Source organism: Desmodus rotundus, chromosome 5 (genome assembly GCF_022682495.2).
Source record: "Desmodus rotundus isolate HL8 chromosome 5, HLdesRot8A.1, whole genome shotgun sequence".
NCBI classification, from domain to species: Eukaryota; Metazoa; Chordata; class Mammalia; order Chiroptera; family Phyllostomidae; genus Desmodus; species Desmodus rotundus.
Genome location: NC_071391.1, coordinates 13621538 through 13646192, shown reverse-complemented (window position 1 = coordinate 13646192; position 24655 = coordinate 13621538). Strand labels below are relative to the sequence as shown.

At 49.0% G+C, this 24655-nt stretch overlaps 1 protein-coding gene across 9 annotated transcripts in view; it reads right to left on the bottom strand.

The window, feature by feature from the left end:
* Window positions 1–24655, bottom strand: part of AMBRA1 (autophagy and beclin 1 regulator 1) — a 172037-nt gene that overhangs the window by 1547 nt on the left and 145835 nt on the right. For all 9 annotated transcript variants that reach the window (XM_024558712.3, XM_024558715.4, XM_024558714.4 and 6 more), the window contains 3 exons: window positions 14049–14188; window positions 7512–7604; window positions 6368–6561 (listed from right to left, as the gene is read on the bottom strand). In XM_024558712.3, the coding sequence (XP_024414480.2) occupies window positions 6368–6561; window positions 7512–7604; window positions 14049–14188 (427 nt within the window). The remainder of the gene's footprint in view (window positions 1–6367; window positions 6562–7511; window positions 7605–14048; window positions 14189–24655) is intronic.

Genomic DNA, 24655 nt, shown 5'->3' with positions numbered 1-24655 from the left:
CAAAGTAGGAGACGGAGGGCATTTGTTGCTGGCCTGGTCCACTGAGCCAGGTATGCAACCACTCATAGGAGTTGGGGGACTCTAGGCTAAAGGCAGAACAAGAGGCCCCTCCCTCATTCTGAGGGTCACCCAAGAGACTTGAGTGACAAGACTCCCAGAATGATCCTAATTCATACCTGTTATACTGGTGGGGAAACCGAGGCCTAGGACAGCATGAAGTAGTCAAGGTTACTCAGCCATTTAAGGGGCAGAGCTGGACTGAAAGGCAGGTGTTCGCCTTTAACCCTTTCAGCACCAGTGGCAGGCTAATCACTACTGAAGGCGGCCCAGAAGGGCCCAGCCAGCTTGCTTGACCTGCTTGCTCCCTGAGGCTGGTAATCCGGACCCTGGGAGAGGGAATGCTGCCTGGTCTTTGGAAAGACAGGACACCCTACGGGAGTGTGGCCCAAAGGCAAACGGCTGCTCTGCCTCATTTCAAACCTGTGCTGACTTTCCTCAGTGTTGTTCTGTTTAGTTACTCCCTACAGGTCCCTGAGGAAGACTGGATTTTTAACTATTCCCTACGAGGCATTCCATCACCCGCTCTCTTCCCGCTTTACCCACCAGGTTTCATTTTCCCAAGTCATCTGCCCCATACTGTCCTCCGGGGGCTGGACACTCTCACCTTTCCCTAGGGACAGATGTCTGCCTCTCCAGGGAGGGAGCGAAGATTCTATTCCTTCCCCACAAAGCACTGGGCATTCCCTTTGTGGGAGCAGACAAGTCTCTGCCTCAAATCTCAGTTCTGTGCGACCTTGCACAAATTCCTTCACATCCACATCTCTGTCTCCTGACTTGTAAAAGTGGGATGCGAACACCCATTCCGCACAGTGCTGAGTGGAGGGATGAGAGAGTGCTCATCAGGTGCCTGGCGTGTGGTGGACACTCCGTGGTGGCGGTGGTGCTGAGCCCGGGGTCTAGAGTGGAGCTCCGTCCAGAGAGAGCTCCACCCCAGCCTGTGCTCAGCCCTCATGGGCAGATTAGCATCCCGAGCCTGTGGGCAAGATCTGCAGGCCGTCTGTGCTGGCCTGACTGAAACTGCCCATTTGTTTCCTCTGGCTACTTATTGGCAGTTTGGGGTTTTACAAATTTGGGGGCTTTAACAGTTTTTTTCTTTTGGGGGTACTTATTGTCAACAGCTATTTTTGCAAGACTTTCCTTGCTTCCTCCCTGCCCAGTCCCTTCTCTCTGCTTGTTAGAGCTTGATCTCTAGGCAGCCAGTCTCACAGCTGTGCAGCGTGAGGCCCCACTAGACCTTTCCCTCCTTGCTGGTGCTGTGCAGCTCTATGGTTCTTCCTCCAGTCTCACTGAGGTGGCGGGTGTGGGGGCTCTGCCTGGGCTTTTGCTTATGCCTAGCTTGCTTCTCTCCAGATCGCCTGGTCAACTCTGCCCATCTATGGCCCACCCCTTAAGGCAAATGCCTGTCCACAATGCCCCCTCAGACAGCTCAGCACCTACTCCCAGGGCAGGAGGAACAAGGATCTGTAGGGCTCAGAGCACCCCTCTTGGGGGACAGGCCATCCAACAGTGGGGCGGCAGGGCAGAGGAAAGGTCAGCTCAGAGTCCTGGCGCCAGCACAGCTTCTACCCTGTGAGCCCAAAGGGCTGCCTGGGGAGGACCAGGGACATCCCTGTGCTGTCACCTCTACTGCTTTCCCAGAACTCCGTGCTGAGGGCCTCCTGACCCTGGGCTGGCCAGAGGCCTGCTGGCCCCGGAACGCACTGTGCTGGGCTCCGTGCCGGGGGCACTATCAGCTCTTCCATGGAGCTCGCTTCCAGAGGCAGGACAGAGCTGCACTGGGGCCCTATGGGTGCTGCCACAGCCAGGGTCTCAGAAGGGCCCTCAGGCCAGGGCCTCCTGTCCTCTTCCACGGAGCCTGTGGCTCCAGTCCTGGCCACCTCTCATCATGGCCATATTTTCTGCCTGGGCTTCTTGCTTTTTATATTGTCCCTCTCCACCCAGTCTCCGTGCTGCTGCTATTACTATTCCAATTAAGCTCTGATTCATTGAGTTCTGGTTAAATCCACACTCATCAAAACCGAGCAGCTCCAAGAGCCTCCAAGTAGTCAAACTCCTTAGCTTGAGATTTAAGGGCCCTCTGGTCAGGTCCCCTCCACTTTCTGACCAGGCCCCTCTTCCTGTGCCCAGTAACCTTACTAGAGCCAACTCAGCACCGCTATGTGGCCACCTGCACGGCCTGCCCGCATAGGGACGCACTGTGGAGGCCCCGCCTGCTCTGCACGTGCCCACTGCCTCAGGTCTAAGGTCCACTGATGTTTAAGGGCCAAGCAAGTACTCCCCCCACCTGGACTTCCACAGTCCCCTGCACCCCTGCAGTGCCCACACCTCTCCACAGAAGAGTGATCTGTGGCTATGGTGTCAACCGTCTGGGCTGTAAGTTCCTGAGGGCCTCAGACTTAAGTTTTATTCATCTTTGGGTCCAGTGTCTAATGCGTGGTCTTGAACTGGGTGTCTGTTTATCAGATGAATGAGTGAGTGAATGAAAGGGCTCCCAGGCTGTTTACAGATGCTCCAGACCTAAGGTGGCTTCTGAACACTGACCACACGTTCCTCTCTGTTGTGGGAGAAACACTGGTATGTCTGCTCCCTCTCTGGACTTCTTTGGGGGAAGAAACATGGCTTCATCTCTGAACCTAATTCCCTCGGCACCACCTTTGATTTCATGGTCCCTAACACAGTACCAGGCATAATCAAGTGCTCAGAAAAGACTGGATGGAAGAATTAAAAGTGTCTACACTGATGGTTTCCTTGGGCTGGCTGCACACCGCTCTAGCCTAGAGGCTATGAGCTGTGCTTCTCTCTTGGAAACTCTAAGGCAAGGCCGAAGGCAGCCACAGCCAAGGACCCCAAGCTCTTAGCTCCAGGAGCAGTGGTAGCCACAAGGGTCAATTCTGCTGTCTCCTTCCCTGTAGCAAAAGCATTTTTTTTCTTTGAAAAATGGGAAATTGATTTAGTGTTGACATGATATATTTTCCTTGGCAAGGTTCTAAGGTACATTCTGGAAGCAGAGGCCAGGGTGGATCAGCAACTTCCCATAATGCACTGAGACCTCACTTAATTCTGGGGGATTTCACTGCCCAGAAGAGGAAAGGGAGACTGGGTCAAAGGAGAAGCCGCCCTTCCTGCCCTCTGTGGGTGTGCTGGTCTTCTAGCCCCTCCCAGCTCCGGGTCGCTCTTCCCCGGCCTGGGACGGGCCGCTGCAGCTGCTCTGCCTGTCATCTTCACCAGATGAGAAGGAGACCCCGACGATCTTTCCCCAGTGGTCACAGGCAGAGCCATGTGCTCCCTGAAGAGTACGGCCAAGCCCAGGGGCCTTTCCTCCATCCAGTTCCTCCCCTCCTCACAGGTCCTGAGTGCCTGCGTGCCAGGCAGGCACTAGCTCAGTGCTGCCAACAAACAGACCAGCGACTGCTCCCTCCCTTTCTGAGTGGCAAGGTAGGGAAGCTTTAAAAGTTGGACGAGGAAAAAACCCAAACCTGCCAATTCCCTCTGTGGAAGGTCTCTTCCTTCAAGTTCTAGAAAGAGATGAATGGACTTTAATCAAATTTTTATAGAACAAGAAAATGAAGAGTAGCCTGGGAGCCGTCTGGTGTTCGCTGCTGGGAGTGGGCTGAGAGCAGCAGGCCACAGAAGAGTAATTACTGCAAGCAGAGCTGGTTCCCCACACTAATAAATCTGGGCCCTGTCTTCCAGCTCAGCCCAGAAGGGCTAACCAATTTGAGCAGGGTTTCCTCCACAACTCAGAGGTGTCCAATCTTTTGGCGTCTCTGTGCCACACTGGAAGAAGAGCTGTCTTGGGCCACACATTAAATACACTGGACACGTAAGCACAGAAAAATCTCGTAATGTTTTAAGTAAATTTATGATTTTGTGTTGGGCTGCATGTGGGCCACAGGTTGGATGCCCCTGCTGCATGTTTGTGCAGATGTGGCCACCAGTCTGCCTCCGTGCAGAGAGGAGGCAGAGGCTGGGTGCAGGGTGATGGGCAGAGCAGCTGTACCTGCCTGCTGGGTGGGGAAGGTGGGCCAGAGAGAAAGTCTGCACCCAAGGAGAACCTGATTCCAACTCCCTTCCTCACCACCAGAATAGCAGGAGGGGTCAGTGGTCAATGAGGTCAGCCCCTCAGAGCAAGGCTCCTGGCCCCAGGAGAGACGAGGCTGGCCAGTGACACTGTCTGTCAATCCACACACCTCCTCTCCTCCCCCTACTTCTTCTGAAGGGCACTGAGAACAGCTGGAGGCCCAGAGCTCTAGGCCAAGTTTACAAAGCCACAGACAGATGCAGCAAGCTGAAAGCCTACTGTGCCCAAGGGCCAGCTCCCAGCTGCTACTCCTGCTGCAGAGCACCCCTGGCCTCTGAAGGGCTCACCCTCCACCACCTGCTCCCCTCTGGGGGGATAAGACAGGGAAGAAACAAGGTTCTGGCCTCTTGAAACTGGGACAGGAGCCTCCCTCTTGACAGCCCTCTGGTCCAAGCCCCAAACAGGAAGAAGGGAACTTATCACTCACTGGCTGAAGGTCAGAAATGGCTGATCTAATCAAGGAAAAAGTAAAGGCATTGCTTTGTAAGTTATAAAAATGTCTAACTGCTACATTGTACACCTGAAACTCATGTAAAATTGAACGTCAACTGCAGTTGAAAAACTTGAAAGAAACTATGAAGAAAAAAGCAGAGGATTCTCTGGGAGGTTAAAGATGGGAGGATGCTCTTCTCAAGCGTATAGGTCCTGGTCCCCAGAGGCCCTGTTGCGCCTGATCTCTAGAATGAAGGCCTTGCCCTCAACGAGGCCCCTGTAAGTCTGCCCTCCCCACTCATCCAGCCTCAGTTCTCAACACGTGCCGGACAGGCTGCTGACGCGAACCTGCTGGTGGTCCTCTGTGCACAGTGCAGTGTTTCTGAACTCCGCACCCTTGCAGGTGCCTCCCCCACTGGCCAGGACCACTTTGTTCAGCTAACTCCGACTCCTGCTTAAAGGCTCAGCTCAGCGTCACCTCCTCCACAGTCTTCCCTGAGCCCAGGCTGGCATGGCTTCTCCTTCGAGGTTCGAGGTCCTTATCACAGTAACTACCTACCTTGCTCTCTAGACTTTGAGCTCACTGGGGAAGGACCATGGCCTATCTGTCTGTGGCCCAAGTGTCCGGTACACGGTAGGCCATCAGGAAGCAGCCATGAGACTGAACCCGAGGGGCTGCCTGAGACTGTCTTGAGTATGGGGATATCTTGGGGGGCCTTCTAGTCTCTCCTTGCTGAGGCCTGAAGCTCCAGCTGGCACTGCCAGCTGCTTTTGTTCACACCCTTAGCTAGGGGTTTCCACCCAGCAAAGAGTTGTGGCCTCCAGTGTAGAAAGGGGGCTGGGCCACAGACCAAAAAGGGACTTAACTTTTAAAATCTTCAGGTCATGGTAGTGAGAGGGACAGTGCCCTGTGGGGGGACTGAGCATGGAAAGCTGTTCCCAGAGGGGTGACACAGGCACATGTGTGACTCTTTGCCTGATGCACACGTCATCTCCTCCCATAGTCTCTTTTTAGCAAATGGTTGAACACAGTCCTAGAAAATGCATGTCCGTCTGGAGGCCGGCTTGTTTGGAGCCGGAGCAGTAAGGGGGCTAGGGTAGGGGGTAAGGAAGGTGACTGAGTGGGAACAGGCTGTTTAACACAGCTGCTAACAGACTCCAAAGTGGCTTGAGCTCTACTGCTGGGAAGTGCTAATTGGTGCTTAGAAGTGTGAGGCCAGCACAGCCGGCCAGCAGGGCTGAAGCTGGCTGCACCACACCTGAAACAGGTGAGAGGAAGAGGCTTGGGGGTGTGCCAGGCTGCAGCTGAAATGGCGATGATCCACGGGTGTAATGAGAGCATGAGAGGGCCTCACCTGTGGCAGTCCCAAATCTGCCACACTTGCAGGGAAAAGACAGCTACCCTGTGGGGTGCCCTGGAAGTCTGGGGCCTGGGGTGCATGTCTCTGGAATGAGAGCTGGCGACAGTAAGTTTCTCGCAGCTTTTTTCCATCTGGGCTCTCTCTCTGGAAGGACAGCCTCTGTCCTCCAAGTCTTAAGAAAAGAGGGCACTTGGGGGAAAGTTGTTCGAGCAGCGCAGCTTGCCGGAGTCAGGGACAGATCAGGGGAATGATGTTCCTGCCTGAGGAGGCTGTTCCTGCCACCTGGAGGGCACTGCCCAGGCAGGTGAGAGGCACTCATCCTGACAGGAGAGTAGCCTTCTCTCCAGCACCGCCTGTCTATGTGGAGGGGCGATGATGGTCCCAACTGCCCACCCCCAGTCATACTTCCCCTCTAGCATTACACGGCTCTTACCTTCCCCAGGGCCTGAGGCTGCTGTCCCCGGCTCCTGGATCTCCCTCTCTGTCTGTGTTTCAGCATTCTGCAGCTGAAGGGCCAGCGTCTGGGTGCCCTGAGATGTCACTGAGGTGGTGGGGTTCCGGGGCTGTAGCCCAATTGCATTCATCAGACCCATGTCTCTGTCTGTCCTCCACGTGGCTCTGCTGGTTCTAGGGAGCGAGAGGGAGACTGAAGTCAGGCAGGGCTCAGGACAGCGTCCCTGGCGGAGCTCTGCTGGCTCCACACCTCTGGGCACAGCCTTGACCAGGGCTGCAGGCTCACAGGAAGCCTGCACTCCTACAGCTCCCTCCTGATGGCAGTTGACCATCTGTGCCCATTCTCCTTCCTGTCAGCCCCTGCCCTGGGACCATGAAAGATGCTGCAGAACCAGCCACTTTTGGAAACCCAGCTGGTTCAGTCCCTTAAACAAAGGTGAACTTTCTGGTGCAGCAGAGATGGCTGAACTTAAAGACTCTGAGTTAGATACAGCAAGACACTAACTGAAATCCATGGGACAAATAGTGAGCAGTAGTACAAGGACTTTCTCTCTGTAGCTTTCCCTTCTAATTCCGTGCCAACAGACTGTAGTTTCAATTCTGGAATTTCCACTGGATACCCACTTGGGAGGTAGCACTGGGGCTCTCACGACGCTGTTCTGGAGTGCTTCCAGGTCTTCCGAAGAGCTGCCCAGTGAGTATGGCCCAGGCCCCTGGGGGAAGCCAGAGCTGCCCGCAGAGGGAGCCCAGGACTTTCAAAAGGGTCACCAGCCACTTGTATTTCTAGCTATTTCTGAGGACTCTTCCTCCAGCTGGGTCCTCTAGGAAGCAGTAACTGTCTTGTTTTCTCAGAATGTCCCAGTCTTCATGAATGAGTTAAGTGGTGAGAGGATCAGTACCAGGCTCCTACTCTCTAAATGGGCCCTGGATTGCAGCTCTGAGCAATTTGGTCCTGGGGGTCCTTGGCACTTGGGAGATCAGCCATGATTCTCCCTGGGACACGAGCAAACTCCCGAGGGATGGGACCCCTCTCCAGTGCCTGGTCTCTCCCCTCACCCCCACGTGCTCAGACACCACGGCCAGGATGGGCGAGGACCAGAGGGTATCCTCCTTCACAAACTCACCCGGGCCTTTCACTGCTCCTGCTGCTGGAGTGGACAGTGAAGACAGTCTCATTCAGCTGGTCCCAGTAGTACTCGATACCAGAGTTGGAGGCCCTGAAAATCAGTTGGGATGACGAAGGAGAAAAGGTGAAAGGTGTTAGAAAGGGTCTGGCCAGAACTCTTTACAATTCCAAGGCTTTGCCGCCGGCAGCCTCATAGCCCTCCTTCCTCACTCCTGGCACTAGATGGAGCCCAGGAGGCCATAGCCCCTTTGTCAGGGTGCTCAGGGCTGGAGCCCTTCAGACAGAAGCAGGCAGGGGTGGTTTCTGCCTCTCCCTCCCCCAGACAAAGCCTGACTGGCTCCTCCTTGGCACTAAGAGATAGCTAAAAAATCACCAAGCCAGATGCAGACACTGGGCTCTGAGTGTTCTTCGCATATAGAGAAAGGAAGAAAGATCGCAAAAGAGAGGCTGGAGAGGCCCTGGAGGGACAGGGTGCCACGGACAGCCTTGCCTAGCAGGCATGCTGAGTGCTCAGAAACAGGCTCCACAAGCAGGGAGGGTACAGGCCCCCTGCTGCCACAGGGGTGGGGGCGGGAAGGAAGGAACACAAAGGCACCTTAACCTCCTCTTGCCTAGAGCTCAGAAGTCTAAGCCGAGAAAAGCCCTCACGGAGCTGTAAGAGCACCCCCCTGCCCCTTTATATTCTGGACCTAGAGCCTCCTTTGCCAGGGAAGCCTGGACAAAGAATTAGGGAAGGTGCTTCTAGAGCTGAAGGAGACCCTAGGTGTGCTCCCAGACTTCTGAGAAGGAAGGAGAGGTTGGAGCGCTGACAGCAGAGGAGGGTTCTGTCTGTCGAACTCTCCAGGCTGTTGACCTTCCTTTGGTCCCGCCCCGCCACCCCCCTACAATGTACTATCAAGTAGTTTCTTCCAAATCTCTCAGGGGCACAGCTGCCAGAAGGGAAGTGGCAGCCTCTCATCCTTCTATGTGCTTTGCTTTCAGAGATTCCTCCCTGGAAGTTTTTACCTAGACCAGTCCCCGTGGCTGAGGCTGGGGCTCTGACGCTGGCAGTGAAGGCAGGGGGACAGAAGTTGAAAAGGAGGTATCTCTGATCACTCCCGATTACAACTCCAGCGTCTGTGGAGAGATCCTAAAAGATACTCCAAACAGCCAGCTCTGCTCCAAAGTGGGACAAGACATGCCCATGTGCTTGAAGGGCTCTGCCAAGGGCTGACCTGTATGTTGAAGCCCTACCCCCCAACATGGCTGTGTCTGGGGATGGGGTCTTTAGGAAGTAATTAAGGTTAAATGAGGTCATAAGAGTGGGCCCCTAATCCAACAGGACTGTGGCCTTTTCACTGTGTGAAAAAACCAGGAGAGGATGGCCACCTCAGGTCAGGAAGCAAGTCCTCACCAGAGCTGAGCCATGCTGGCACCTAATCTCAGACTTACAGCCTCCAGAACTGTGAGGAAAGAGAACTTCCACTGACTAAGCCATCCAGTCTTCGCTATTCCGTTATGGCAGCCCGAGCAGACTAAAATTCCAACGAAAGCCAGCTTTTTAACCTGCGGGCCTAGGTTACCTTTCTTTAGTGACAGAACTTCAATGAAGAGGAAACAAATCATTGTCAGCAGGTTCTGAGGATCAGCCAGGAAGTGAGTTTCTGAAGGGTGCTATAAGGTGCTTCCGTCCTGAACAGGGGGACTAGACAGGTCCCTGATGTGGGACCTGACCACGCTTGGATGACGAGGGACTCTGTGTCAAGGGGCTGTGCTACCTCCGTGAAAGGAACCACGCCCATGCAATGAGCCCTTTGCCTGTCGTTAGAGGGCCACTGACATTTGGGGGCAAAGTTCACAGCCAGACAAAAATGTTCTTCCTTTCCCTGCTCTATACTAACCCTCCCGGCAACTCTTGAGGGCCTGTGTGTGGTGCTGTGAGCCTGATGTGCACCCCTTTAAAAACTAGTATCTGCTCCCTTTTCCAACCACTCACTGTTTTTGTGGGGGCTGTCTGGGAACAACAGGGGCACTGGAGTGAGGGTGGCAGGTGCAGACCCTGCCTAGGGAAGAGGCAAGGGGACAGAAGGCAACAGCAGAGGCCTCCAAAAAAAGCCATCACTGCCAGCTGCCAGAGAGGCTATGATTTACAAACTTGTCAAGATTTATTGACAGGTGGCAATACCATGTGGGTCCCTGCCAAATCCTTCCTCTGTAATTCTTGCTAGCCAGGGCTGGTTACTGACAACAAATTGTTCACACCAAACCATGCACCACCAGGAACCTTTCTCTCTCAGGGGAAGAGGCCATGGAAGGCCCACTTTCCGGGCTAGGACCGTCGGGTGATGCCGATGGCCATTTAAGCAGAACAGGGGTGTTAGGACTGTATCAGATGTACTGCTCCACCCCCACCCCCAGTCCTTTCTGCTCCCCATCAACAGGTCTAATTCTAACCCTGACACGTGCTACTTTCTGTGGTCAGAGCAGTTCAACTACGACAACATCATGGAGCCAACAATGTGGTTGAAATTCCAGGTACCAAGGAACAGAGTTGAAGACACCTCTCTGGCTATGGAAACTCTTGGTCTTCGATACCAGATATCACTAATATCTATCTATAGACTAAAGAATGGTCCCAACCATCTCCTGCCTTCTTGGGTCTTAATGAGGGTGAATAAGTCACTGTTTTCTCTAGGTTCTTCCTGGAGGCTAGGCAAACACACAAAGGGACAAAGAAGAAGGGGAAGGCCACTCGGGGTGAGTCTTTTCAGATGGACTTCCATCTCGTACCTGGCATCTTTCTCTCTTCCTCACCTGAATAATGTTCAGTCTCCCCTGCCTGTCTGTAGGCTGTGCTTCTCACTGGGCTCAACGACCCACTCCTGGTGGGACACCAGGGCTTCCTGAACATAGCTGAGAGCCGGCCTGGCTTCCTTGGCAGTGACAAGGCTCTCACAAAGAACTCTGGCCTTGCACTTCCCAGCCTCTAGAGAGTATTCCCTTCAAGAACATTCTTCTTTCATCTAGCTGTCTCTTTGGGGGGGAAAGACTGTGTTTAGAAGACTAGCATTTACCCCTGCTATGTCTGTGCTATGGGAGAGAGCTGGCACCTGGCTCTGTGGGACAGACTGGAAGACGCAGTCTCTGCGGCTTCCCTTTTGATTCAGAGGCGTGCCTTTCCCCTCCGCGGTCAATGATGCTTGATTGCAATCACTGTGTACAGTGGCAGTTCCCTCTTAGGGGACAGAGCTAGGACCTTGCCAGGCCCCTCAGCCAAGGGGCCAGAGGCCCCACAGTCCCAGCCTACTTTTTTCTGTGAATTCTGTCTTCTGAGCTGACTCTGAGAAGTAGTCTTTCCAGCTACACCTCCCTCCCATTTGTAGGGCTGATATATGAAGCCAGAAGTGAGCATGCACCCCCTTACATCAAGCTGGTACTTCACACCCACTGTGGTTATTGGTAGGGGTGTTGGCTGGGCTGGTGGTCAGCCAGCGGCACAGCAGCAGCTTGGGTGGAGTGGTGGGTGGGGGAACAAAGGAGAAAGGAGCACCTCACTGCTTGGGAAGGGTGGGGTGACCTGGCTATTAGCTATTGTAATGGCTTTGTATAGGGGCCGAAGGGCCAGTTGTTTGTGTCCGTGGCAAGATAAAATGTCCCCTTAGGGCTTTTCCTGCTGTCAGTGGGGTTTTAGTACCACTAGGAAATACTGAAGGAGCCTGCTGCCTCCCCTTTGTGCTCGGAGAGAGTGCTGAGGATAAGACAACGAGGAGAAATCAAGAGTAGACTGGAGAGCACAAAATGAGGTGCAGCTGCCTGTGCCTGGGACAAAAGCAGACAACCACCTGTTCTGTGGGGAGGGCTCTAATCTTGGCCCAGCTGGCTGGCTGGCTCCTGTGCCCTTGGGAAGGGATGTGCCAGGGAGCTGTGTCACATGGGGACAGGCAGCAAGCCTTAAACAGCTGCCTGCTAAAGAGACAACAACCCTGAGCCCCTGCCTTCCTATTTATATTTGTCTTCCTCGTTGTAGGCCAGAGACCAGCCATAGTAACGAGAGAGAGAGAGAGAGAGAGAGAGAGAGAGAGAGAGAGAGAGAGAGCGAGCGCGAGAGAGAGCGAGCAACTTCTCTGCATCAATCACCCAGCATGCCTGTCAACACCACCTGGAGCTGCATTCTTTACCTGGGGGTTTAAGAGAGTTACCAAGTTACAGGAGTGTTCTTTTGGCATGTTTTTCTGTGGAAGAGAGCACATTGCTTTCATCAGAATTTTAAAGGGGTTTTTGGTTGAAAAAAAGGTTAAGAATCAGCTTAAGATTCTTAAGGGAAAGAGCTCTAGCTTGGAAAGTTAGGAAGCCTAATTCCCTCACCTGTCTTCTGGGAGGCCTTGGGTGAGCCTTAACTTCCTTACCTGCATATCATTCAGTCTTTCCTGCCTAAAGCAAAACAGCTGTACAGATATGAAGGTGACTGAGAACTGCAGAAGCTCTGAACAACTTAGGACGAAGTCTATTTTAATTTATATGGTATCATTCAATATGTCTGGCCCTAAGATTTGGGACATTTACCAACATAAGCCAAGAAATCAGGAGCAACGGCAACACTGAAGCCAGTCAGCTGAAGTAGCCCTTTCTCAGTCCAACACAACTTGGTCTGTGACAGGTGCTGTTTCCTGTGTCAAATGCTGGTGCCACCTTGCTCATAAAAGAGGCTTGAGTTCCTGGGGGGCGGTGGGGGTAAGGGAGTTCCCCAGGCCGTCCAAGACGGCTTCGACCTGCTGAGACTCTGGATGCTGAGGATGACATGTGGTGAGAAAAGATAGGCCAAAGCCAGCTTCAGGTTTGGCTGAGGTATCTATGACTCCACCAGGTATGCAGGCTGGGGTTTCAGACGTCCAAGGCCTTGTGGGGCCACAGCTAACTGAAGGGGGAGATTCTGACTCCATTAGAGCAGATCACTTTTGCAAGGGAGGGGTGGTGGTGCTGGGAGTCTGGCTGGGGCAAAGGTTACTGGCTGGATCCATAGATAAGATAACAGTGCTGAGGGAGGAAGGGTGTCTTTGAGAAACAGGGAAAGAAAGGCCTCTAACTACCACGTTGTTAAGAGTAAAATTACGGTCCAGAATTCTGGGTCAGTTTTAGAAAACATATCTAGTAGATTCCTCTTATGAATTCCCAAGAAAAGTAGAAGATACAAGATAGTCTCATGTGCTTTGGGGAAAAAGAAATATATCGGGGCAGATGGATTCTGGGACTATGGACAGGTCAAGGGCAGGAGCAGAAAGGGAGAGACCCAGAACCTCAGGCTAACAGTGGCACAGTCATAGAAAAGGCAGGCTGTGTTCTGGAAAGGCACAGGGAGCTAAAGAAAGGGGCTCTCTGGACACAGCCCAAGGAGAGCAAAGCCAGAAGAACCAAGAAATCTCCTAGCTCCAAAGCAGCTTGGCCAGGTGAGGTCCAGACAGCAGCCTTTCTTTGGGAGAGGTCCAGACAGCAGCCTTTCTTTGGGAAGAGGTCCTCAAGGTTCCACATGGAATGGGCCAGGCCAGTGGCCTAGCTCAGCCAAAGGCTCAATCAGCAGGCACCTACCAGGCCACTAGGACTGACTCAAATACACACTCTAGGAAAAACCACCAAGGGCCCTACCAAAAGGCAACATGAATATTCCCAATAGCCAGAGACCCCAGCAGACCAGTCACACTGCCCTCTGTGGTCTGCAGACACCCTCAGAGAAGACTATGCAGTAGAGACAGCGTTAGGACGGTCTGGAGGCAGTGGTGGCATTTAGTCACTGGAACCCTGCAGCGGCCCACATAGCCACCAGCTTGGTCTGCACTGAAGCTTCACCCTCCCCATCTGGCTGGGTGTGGAAACTGAGGACAGACCTGGCTGACTCCCAGGTTCTTGCCTAAATAGACCTCTACCCTCCAGAAAGCCAGAGGAAGGGGAAGGGGTGTCATCAGGACTGAAGAAGAAATGCTTTGGTTTCCTGTCCCCTCCTACTTCCCACTTCAGGATAATAATCATTTTGATTTTTAAATTGAGCTTTTGAATCTGCCTTTCCTATTATGAGCCAGACCCTCAAGCAGAAAGGAAAACAGGCAGGACACAGAGCCAGGCAGTTAGAGATCAGTGGCTTGACAAATTAGGGCTTTAACAACACGTTATTTCTGAAGTTAACGTCAAACCCAGGATCACCTGTTGAATTCTTCAAAAAGGGTTTGGAATAGAATCTTTGCTGTTTTTGCCTGCAGAGCAACTTTTATTAGAACCAGGGAACAAGGGAAAACAAACAAGAAATACTGTCTTAGAGTTCAGAGACAAAATAACTAAACTAGTCTTTTGAAGGTTTCTGGAATGGAAGGCTAACTCTACCATCCACTAAGTGAAAAGGACACTTTAAGGAGTGACAACAAGAGCGAGGCAGGCCCTAGCAGAATTCAGACTCCCATCTAAATGACCCCAGCCCACCGGCCAGAGCCGTAGGCGAATGCTGATTTCTTCAGCCCTCAGCCCGGATGACCCTTGCACACCCACCCTGCCAGCCCCTGGAGCCACTCACTCTGGTCGGCAGATCACCAGGTCTCCTTTGTTGGTACCATAGGCCAGGCCCAGCCCGGGCTCAGGCAGCCAACGGGCAGAGTTGATGCTGACATGTCTCCGCTGGTCAGCAGGCATGGGGTAAAGGACGTTGAAAACTCTCTGGGTGGGGGAGAAAGAGGGAAGAAAAGAGAATGGGAGGAGAAACAATTTGTTACCAAAAATGACAAAATCCAGGGAGAAACAAAGTCCCTTCCATGGCCTAAAGCAAGTTGAAGACAGGGAGGAAAGGTGATGGTTGGGCTGGGAATGGAGTGACACCTAACACAAATTTGAGAACTTGGGGTAGCAGAAGGGAGAGTGGAATCCTCTTATTTTAGGTGAGGGCCAGGGCTCTTTCAAAAAAAAAAAATACCAGGGGCATACTCAGGGTTTTCTGCACGTGCCTTCCTTACAGCCTTTTAGCACCTCTCACATCACTGCTGTAAGGTAACCCCCTGGAGAGCCCCATTCAGAGTCCAGCTCACCCAGAAGGCTGAAAGGACTGCCCCTAACTGTCCTCTAACCAGATAAACCAGTGAAAGCCAAGCTCAACTGGCAGTCCTGTTACCATGGAAATCACAGTGCTCTCACAGTGGGAAATTGAAGGTAATGGGGAGAGGGGTGGATAACATTGGAGAACATTCTTAATTCATCTAATTAAACGCAATGTTAAAAATGCTATTTTTAAAAGAACCTAAAATGTGCAATTAGGTGTAGAAAGCAGGACAGAGGGGAATCTTGAACACACAGGTACTCGATTTCTTTCTGCCTTAAACAAATAACCATTAAACAGTTCATTCCCATTTCTCAAAGGGAGAGAGTCTTCTTTCAACAGCCTACATCTTTCCAAAGCTACGATTTTCTCAGGGGGCAGCTTAGCTGTGGCTAAGGTTTGGCTGAAGGTGAAAGGAAGTCTCCCAGTCTCTTAGGCCACTGACCTACTTATGTTCCAGAAACAACTTTAGTCGAAGACAGGGGCAGGACAAGAACGAAGGACATAGACTTCAGAGTTTGAATGATCAGAGTTTGTAAGATCTGGGTTTGAGTCCTGACGTCACCATACTTCTTTAGATCTCAGTTTAAAAAGAGAGAGCACCAATATTCAAATAACTGGGGAAATTAAAAGAAATGATGTATATAAAATGCCTGTCATGATGTAAGCTCATAAATGGTAAGTGTTGTTATTATTACCAGAAATCTGCATCTGGGGCTTCAAAAATGGTTGTTAGAACCTTTGGGAAGGTCATGAAGCTGAGAATCCATAAACTGGAGTTTTATTTTTTAAAATTTTTTTAAAAAGATTTTATTTATGTTTAGAGAGAGGGGAAGGGAGGAACAGAAACACTGATTGGTTGCCCTTTTGCATGCCTCCAACCAAGGATATGGCCTGCAACCCAGGCATGTGCCCTGACTGAAAATCGAACCAGTGACCTTTCAGTTTGTGCATAGATGCCCAGTCCACTGAGCCACACCAGTCAGGGGCCTGTAAACTGGAGTTTTAGTCAATATGATGTTTCTCCCTTTAAGCCTCCTCAGGTTTTAAACAACAGAATAGGGACAAACTTCATCTTCTTTTTTGGTAAGGATTGATGGAAGGAAAAAAAAAAGACCAAATGAAGAGTATGATTTAGAAAGTAATATTCAAAAATAAATTTAGGGTGACACAATACTTATTTTTTTGATTATTCTTAGGGGAGACTTACAGAAAAGAAAAAGGAGGAAAAAGAAGGAAAAACTGAGCTAGGGGTCCACAGCACGGACACAAATCGAGTCATAAGAAGCCCTGGATTTGGGACTACTCATTCACATGTGTTGGGTATTTATCCGAAAGGCCGTTGCCAGAACGGACTGTAGCACAGTGTGTATTCTCAATGCACAGACACACATACAGGGAGTCCTGCTACGAATAATTTTCCAGGTTTTGTAGTGCTGAAAAATGTGCCAGAACAGCCCTGCTGTGGTCCTGAGGTCTCTGACAGATGGGGAATTGGCTCTGGTTTGAGGCTTAAGACTGCCTGCAGCTACTGTATTAAGAATCTCCTGTGACCTCCCTGTCTGACTCAACTCCAAATGTAAGGATTAGCCAGGGCTACTTAAATCTCTGGTGTGAGACTACTGGAAAATAGCCCAGTGGAGTATATGCATTTCCAGATTGGTCATTTAGAATATGGCTGCTTGACCTTTGGATAATCTCTGCCTTGCACCAACATATCTGGTAGGAGCCTTGAACAAATTCATGGCCTCTACTCCCCACCAGCCTCACTGCTGACTATCCATGGAGACAGCAACACCAGTGTTTTCTCTTTGCACCTTATCAACCCCTTTCCTTCCAATCAGGAGACAGAAGTCTCCTTATCTCACAGAAGTTTCTTCCTTTCCAGAAGACAGCCAATGGTTTCAGTCCCACCCACAGGTTACACGGTTAAACATGACTTGGTGTATACACGAAAAGGACAAAGTGGTGGTGATCAGACAACTGTGGCAGACATCACTTATAATCTGCTGATTTTTCCATCTCCCGAAGGCCTGATGGTGTGAGCAGTACACACCTGGAGGTAAGAAGGAATGAGTGCTAATTTCAGTGGGTTGGAGGAGGGGAGCCTCCATCTACATGGGCCTCACAACAGTCTCTCTCCTAGAATCATAATGATTCATAATAGCAGGGAATAGGGCAGAAGGGCCAGAGAAAAGTGCCCTGGCAAGAAGGGGGTAATAAGGTTAGTAAATCAGGTGCTTGAAGGTTGTGCTAATTTTTTTGATGGGGGTCTCAAAGAAATTTAAGAGAATACTTTTCTAGAAATGTTCCAGACCAGGAGAGAAGCAAATAAGCCTCTCACATGTCACAAATTCACCTCTTATAGTCTATTGCTGCAGAGGGATTAACAAACAAGTATTACCAATTTGCTTCTAAGTACAGGAACTTGCTTTGGGGACAAAACCTCAAGAGCAGGCATGACAAATGACCCTGGCTCAGGTGAGACAAGGTCAGAGGGAGGAGAGAAGTAACTGACAGTCGAGGCCCCCAGACCCTGCTGCACAGATGTTCCACAACCTCCACGGCTCTAGGAGTCACAGGACATCGATCTGTCCTCTGGCTATGGAAGCCCTCCCTCCAACCCACCTCCACTCCTCAGTCCTTAGTAAACAGTGCTGAAAAGTCAGCTCCCAAGTGCCCATCTCCTCCAAGGTTTGGGTATTAAAAGCTAAATCCTGCTTTGTGGCAGGAAGCCAGAAAATGCCACATGAAGATCAGCAGCCTCCAGGACTCCTGATAAGCACTTGCTTGCCTATCACCCCCCAATGTGGGGGTGGGAAGGAAGGGAATGGGGCAAAAAGTCTGGAGGCAGGGAACTGGAGTGAAGGATGAGTAGGGATCACTGATTTATAGGTCCTGGGAGGTCATCTGGTCCAAGACTCCTTATTTCACACATGCCTGAAACTAAAGGACTCCAGAGGAATGAGAATCTGGACCGTTTTGAAAACCACTAGAGATGTAGCTTCTACTCATTGCTCTGGCTGGAGCTGAACAGCTCTCCAGGCACCTCGCTGAGGGAAATACTCCTCACAATTAGCCCTAGAGACAAGAGAATATCTGGGCGGCAAGTTCCCCAATGCTGACAGATGATTAGGTAGTGCTGGCTACTCCCTAACCATTATTCTGGGTGATAAGTGAGTCTCCTCCCAGGTTTCAACAGGGACTGGCTGTGGCTCGGCAAATGCAGAGTTCATCAGCACTGACAGGAAGTAAGATCTGAGAGAATATAAAGGACAACTCTGTCCTTCACTTAAAGGCACCCGAAATATACCTCGAGTACAGGTTTCCTTAACACTAGTCAGGTGCCCTGCAGCTCCCCATGGGATGTTAAGGACAAAGCTGGGTGGCCTGCCAAAATCCCTCTCTCTCTCTCTCTCTCTCTCTCTCTCTCAAAAAAGTGACACCCCATGAAGCTACAACACCAAATCCTGTTACATTGGAGGCAGATTATCAGGACCTGGAGACCTTTGTGGGCTGGACACAAACCCAGCTGGTGATTCATGTTGGCAGAGTCCTGGTTTCACCTGTCTCAGCTGCAGCTGTTCCCTGGTATATGACAAATGCTGACAGAAACCCCCCACCCAAGCAGACTGTTCTCATTTCTAACATTTAGGAAGGAAACTGGGATCACTATGCTGGAGGGAACAAACTTTTTAGAGTCAGGGCTGTCAGCACGTCAACAGAGAATGAGTCAGGTCGTCAAGATCTTTATGGTTCTAAGGGTGTGGGGGAATGTAACAATTCTTCCACTTCTGGGGTCTAAGACAATTATACTACTGCTCCTCCATACCCTCAAATTCTAATAGGAAGTAGAAGCAAAAGAAAACAGTTCCTAGATCAAATGTAAAGTGGTCTTATTTCTTGTTCAAAAATACAGGAAAAGAATAAGAGGCAGTCACAGGAGCTCAGTGGGAAATCTTCCTCTCCATCCTTTTCAAATTTGGAGGAAACATGTATTGTTGCCCTCACCAAGATGCTTTCTCTTCTACGGCATGTCAATACAACTCATTAGACCATTAGTCCAAGCAGCAAACTGAACTGCTCAGATCAGACTGGATAAAAAGCAAAAAGAAAAAACTTTGTGGTTATCTTGTTTACATTTGGGAATCTCATCATCTGTAAAGCTGGAACCTCGCCATGGAGGCACCAGGTTGAGTGCAGTCGGCAGATCTCCCTTGTTTTAACTAAGACAATGGAAGCTGGTTGGAGGGAAGGGATAATGGGAAATGGGTTGGAAGGGCCATGGGAGAAGGTGCAAGCCAAGGAGGCTTTGAGAAAGAAAAGAACTGTGAGGAAGGGAAATGCCTTCTGGGTAGTGATGGAAATCAAGGGAGGCTTTAAGCTTTTAGAGAGGGTTACTAGGAGAACCCTCTCTGAACCTTCTCTGCAAAGAAGGAAAAATGGAAAGCAGATGTTAAGAGACAGGTGACCTTTCCTTTGGAAATGGATGGCTGCATACCTTGTGACAGGCTGAGAAATGCACATATTCCAGAGCAACCAGGGGAATGGATACTATGGTCCTTTTCTTCCTTTCGAGCTCTTGGTTTGTTTAGATTCATGAATTATTGGAGTCTCTTCCTCTTCTAAGAAAACCTGATTGTTTTCCAAAAACTTTAATTTCTTTTACTAGCTCCAAGCCTTCTTTATATCCTGCTTTGGTGTTTAGAACTCGCAGAATACTTGCGGAATGTTGATTTTAGAGTGGTTGTTTTAAAACCAGAATCTGAATATCAAGTCACCTAACTCTCCCCTTTATTCAGTTGAAAGCAGGAACAAATCTGCCTAGATGAGCCTTAACCAAATTAAAGTAAAAACCTCCTTTTCTTAACTCTGGATTTTGTGGCCCTCTGCTGCTATTGATAATCTGCTACCTTGATGTCATTTCTAGCCAACCTCCTGTGACTTTTTGAGACCTGTAAACTTGGTCTTATTCCTTTGTTCTCCTCAAAGAGATCCCAAGGATGGAGGACAAGAATTTTATTTTCTAACTAACTGGCCTGATGGCCAAAGACTGTCTTTGCCCATTAAGATCAAACCACAGAGATTAGTTCAGTTGAGGAATCTACTTCTGTGCTAAATGAAATATTGAGGCACTCACTGCTCCTGGAACTCCTAGAAATTAAAATAATTACTTCCTCCTGTTCTCACTCTGAGCACAGCACATGTTCTTGAACTTTCTTGGCTTTCTAAATCTCAAAGGAAAAGGCCAAATGAATAGCTGTTCTCACTATTCACCTTGGATAAGAGAGTCTTTCAATATATTTCAATACATTCAATATATTTTGGTTTTGATCCATATTTTTTTTTAGAACAATTACAGGACAAGGACTACATTAAAATACTTTCAAGTAGGTTCTCCTACCAATTCTTGAAAAAAAAAAAATAAAAAAACATGTTGCCTTTCACTTCTGAACTGATCTATTGGAGCTCTCTCACTACACCTCAGTGCTGGGAACGGCACCCTGAAAAGCTCACTGATACTGAGCAGAATTGTGGAAATGAGTGAGACACCCCTATTTTCATAAGGATTATCTCATTAATACTTTCATTCAATCACTGGAGTTTTGAGTCGCATGAGTCGCATGCTAGGCACACTGATGTTAGTGGTGAATAGAAATGCATGTTCACTTGTGCGTAAGGAATCCATGGCACACAAGATTTCAAAGTGACCCGTGTGAACCGGGAGTGCCTCCTGCGCACCAGCACAGTGAAGGCTGGCGGCACAGCAGTGAAAAGCCCAGTTAAGAAGCCAGTCATCTAACACGGGCGCACCAGAAGAGCAAGGACCAGGCCCGTTTTGTGTACTGTATGCCCAGCCTAGCAAAATACCTGGCCCATGGCAGGGGATCACTAAAATTTTGTTGAGTGAAAAAGAGTTAAAATGCAGTACAGACTGAACTCTACTAAGAGACCATGGAGGAAAGAAATCATCAAGAGCTGGAGGAATCTGTCATGGAAAAATTTGCCTAAACTAATGACTCTGATTGCAGCTCCACTGTTATTTTTAATTCTTTATCTTGCCCCTCCCTTCTCTGACAAATTGCATCAGAGACACTCCTGACTTCTCCCATACTCCCCCCTTTCCTACAATGTGCTGCAGAAAGGAACTTTCTGAGGATAGGTGCTTTGTACCACATCTCAGAAGTCAACTTTAAGATAATTGCAGCGGAAGCAGCTTTTAATCAACTGACAGGCAGCTTTAAGAAAATTAACGAGGACAAAAATCTTAGGAAGGAGTAAATCATTTCTGACAACACAAAGCTGTCTCTCTTTTATTCCAATCTCCCCTGGAAGAAACAGTACCCTTTCAGGACACAAAAATAAAATGTCTTTATTTTGGGTTTTTGACGCTCACAAGATAGGCAAGATTATGAGGCTCAGTTCCCTTTTTGAAAATCAAAGTATTACAATATAGGGAAGTATAGATGACTGGATTATACCATAGGCTGAATTCAGGGCAAAAAGGGAGCCATAGTGAAGACTGCATATTAAAGCATGGAACTAGGACAGGCCAAAAGAGCCTACACAGGTTAGTTACATAAATGCTCATTACTGTTGACCGTGCTGGAAACCCATCCTAACCCAGGATCTAAGCCATAATTTAGTTATGACTAATTTGAACATTTTGGTACCAAGCCTTTTTTTATGGTTCATTTTAATGAACTTTTAATAGTAACAGTCACCACTAGGCTCTGTGAAGATGGCTATGAAATGGTAGAAAAGAAAGCAAGCCAGAGCGACACCAAGATACCCATTAGAGGGTACCACAGTGTCTCCCACCCAAGGGTAACAGTGAGTCGAATGTTGGAAAAAGGAACTCAAGAAATACTCCTTCAGATGGGGAAGGGCCTGGAGAGGAAGAAAGATACTGCTTCCCACTTTTTAAGCCAAAGCATCTCTGTATTCTGTAACAAGTAGGCAACCAGGCATGAGCTCACAGTTAAGAGCCTGAGTAAAGTCAACTGCGGACAGGTAAGAATTTTAATCAGAACTGGAAAGAAGCCTCACAGCATTAGCCCTTATAGTATCATCACTAGGATGCTAACATGATCCTAAATGCCTGAAACTTTTAGGGCAGGAGGTACTCATAACTCTCTCAACTTTCTGGAAGTATCTAAAAAATCTGGTAAATAGAAACCACAGAATTAAACCAGATGAGGTTCCAGAGACATGGTAAGAAATAGGGTGAGCACAAAAAGAGAAAGGACAAAGCTGCATGAACAGGCGAGATCTACCTAGAACACTCACACAGTCCATTTGTTCTCAGTCTTGACTGCCTGTGCAGTCACCTGGAGCGCCTGGGAAAATAAGGACTAAAGACGTCTGGGCCCCACCCCCAGAGCTTCCAATTCTGTAGGTCTCAGGTGGGGCAGAGAATCTGCATTTCTATCAAGTTCCTAGGTAATGCTGATGTGATCCCAGAAAAATGCATGTTGAGAACTATAGCCCAGTTAGATACAAGTAGGTTGGAGGTATGTAAAAAATGCCAACAAATCTGCTTTCTTTCCCTGCTGCCTAAGACCTGTTGAGGATGAAGGGGGTGCATAGCTCTAGAGCTGGACTCCACAGAGAGAAGGGAGCAGTATACCACTGAAGAGCAGAACTCCCAGGGTCAAGAAGTGGAGGAAGGGAGAGTGAACAGGAAGAGAGGGGGAGCAGGTGGGGAAAAAAGAAAGAAGGCTGCAGAGGAGGATGAGGGAGAGGAAGGTAGGGAAGGGCTGACTCTCTTTCCAATATCCACTCCAAACTAATGATCTGTGTAACAGTTGCTCAACACTTGAATACAGTTTTACCGCACAGCCACAAAGAAAAAGCTTTAAACCAAATTGACCTTTAAGCATTTGAGACTGCCTTCAAGAGCACAATGCTGTTCCAGAGAAAGGAGGGCTAAACTGCTTTCTGTCCTGGAGCTTCTGCTCCCACTCAAGTCAAAGGAAGTGTCCTGTTCATCACTGTCAATAAGATGACCAGAGAGAAGAGCAAATCAGCACCAATGAAGTTCACGCAACCAGTGTCCCTAGGATCCACAGGGATTAGGCAATGAGGGTCCTTTTCAGTTCTTATTAAACCATTTATATGCCTATAACCCCCACCTGTTGGGAGAATCCTCTGTACACCTGGGAGAAAGTACACACCACCTGTTAATTCCTGAGTTGAAAGCTCTAATCCTTATTTTTGTTTTCAACTCAAAAGGCCCTAGCACCAACGCCCCACCCCCACCCCACCACGCCCATAAGCCCAGGTGCTGACTCTGCCTTTACTCCTAGGTAAAATAACACTTATTACTGATAGAAACTGGAAGAACAGTTTGGTATGACTATTTCTGGTTTCATTACTAATTTTATATTTTTGTTTTTATGCTTTCATTTGGTTACAACCAAAATTATTATAATGTGCAAGTTGCCACTATTTTGGAAAATTAATTGCAGTTTTCTGTTACTATATTGTGCCCTGTTCCAATTAGAAAATAAAAGTAGAGAAGGAACACAGGCAGTTTAGTGTTTTGAGAATTTAACAAAACTTCAGCTCAGCAATCTCTAAATGCCTAACTTAAAAACAAAACACAAATTAACAAAAAGCCCTCCCTGGCTCAACTGTGAGTCAGACAGAGGGAAGGGGGGAGGACAAAATACAGGCCTCATCTTATTTTTCCTGATTTGCCAATCATATTAAAATTGGAAAGACTAACCTCAGAGAAGGGAAATATCAAAAGGACCCTCGATTCTAGAAAGAAGAATAAAAATTAAAATGACTCAACATAGGGAAGAAAACAATCCAGCATAGAGATATTCAGGGGAGAACCCTGGAAAGCAACAACAGCTGAGAAAAGATGGGCGGTGAAGGACAGACAGCCAAAAAGCTAAGAGTTTGGTAGGAAATGGAACATAAATGCCACTATGCCTGCAATAAAATTAGCAAAGGTGGTATCAAAGCACCACGCATAAAACCCCAAGAAGCAAGCCGAGACTGCTTCTCTGCCTTGCTGAAGGAGCTGAGGGCAGAAACCTAAAATGGAGACAGCAGCCATTAAGACCAGCAGTTCTCAAATTCAAGTGAATATCAGAATCACCTGGAAATCTTGTTTTGCAAATACCAATACCTGGGTCCCTCCCGCCCCATTCTTACTCTTATTTTAAGTCTGAAGTGGTGTCTGTATTTTAGCAAACACCCCATGAATTCTAAGGTAGGTTGTCCAAGTAGCATCGTTTACAAACACTGATCCAGGGGTATGAAGAACTGCTTAGAATAAATGCGCTAAGGCTAATAGCAATTAGCAATTCATTTTCAAAGAGTTTTCATATGGGATTGTGTAACAGATCATCTCTTGGGGAGAGATGTCACTTAGTGGGAATTAAAATAAGTCAATGCTCTGGAGGATGTTCTCTTGGGAATGTCTGTTGGCCCAACAAGCTCACCTCTCTGAACATTACCACTGTGAATTCCAAGAGGCAATACCAAAATGAAGGGAAATTCTGGGTGGAGAAGCTCTTGGACAGGCCCATTACCCACAAAAGCATTCCTTCAAGGACAGAGCTTGACAGTACAGATAGTGACACCCACCTATACTTACCTGTGCAAAGAGGGAGATGCTCTACTGTCCCTTTAAACCCTTGCTCCCTGTTCTCAGACAAAAATGCACTTCTTGCCTTAAACGGTGGTACAGCACAGCTATCCAAAAAAGCTGGTGTCTTCCCTTCCACCAATGACTGAATTCAGGGACATTTGCTGAGTGCTTTGGTGCCTTTGGACGTAAGGGGCAACCAAGACCTGGAAAACCAGAAACCTTTCTGTAGCATGGGGGTTTAAAAGTCAGACTTGGTGGACATAGTGAGCAAACCTTGTTGAGAAGCCTGGATCCTGTCTCTTGGGTGACAGGAACACTTCCCAAAATGGGATCTTTCTAGTTACTTCAGCTCCCGCTCCTAAGCAGCAGATGGTGCCTATTGAGAATCAAGAAAGCCTCACTGGGAGGCCTGAAAAATAGCTCTTGTCACGAGGCACGCAGCAGCTGGCTAGTTTCCTTGAGCCCCTTAGCAGGATAGCAACGAATT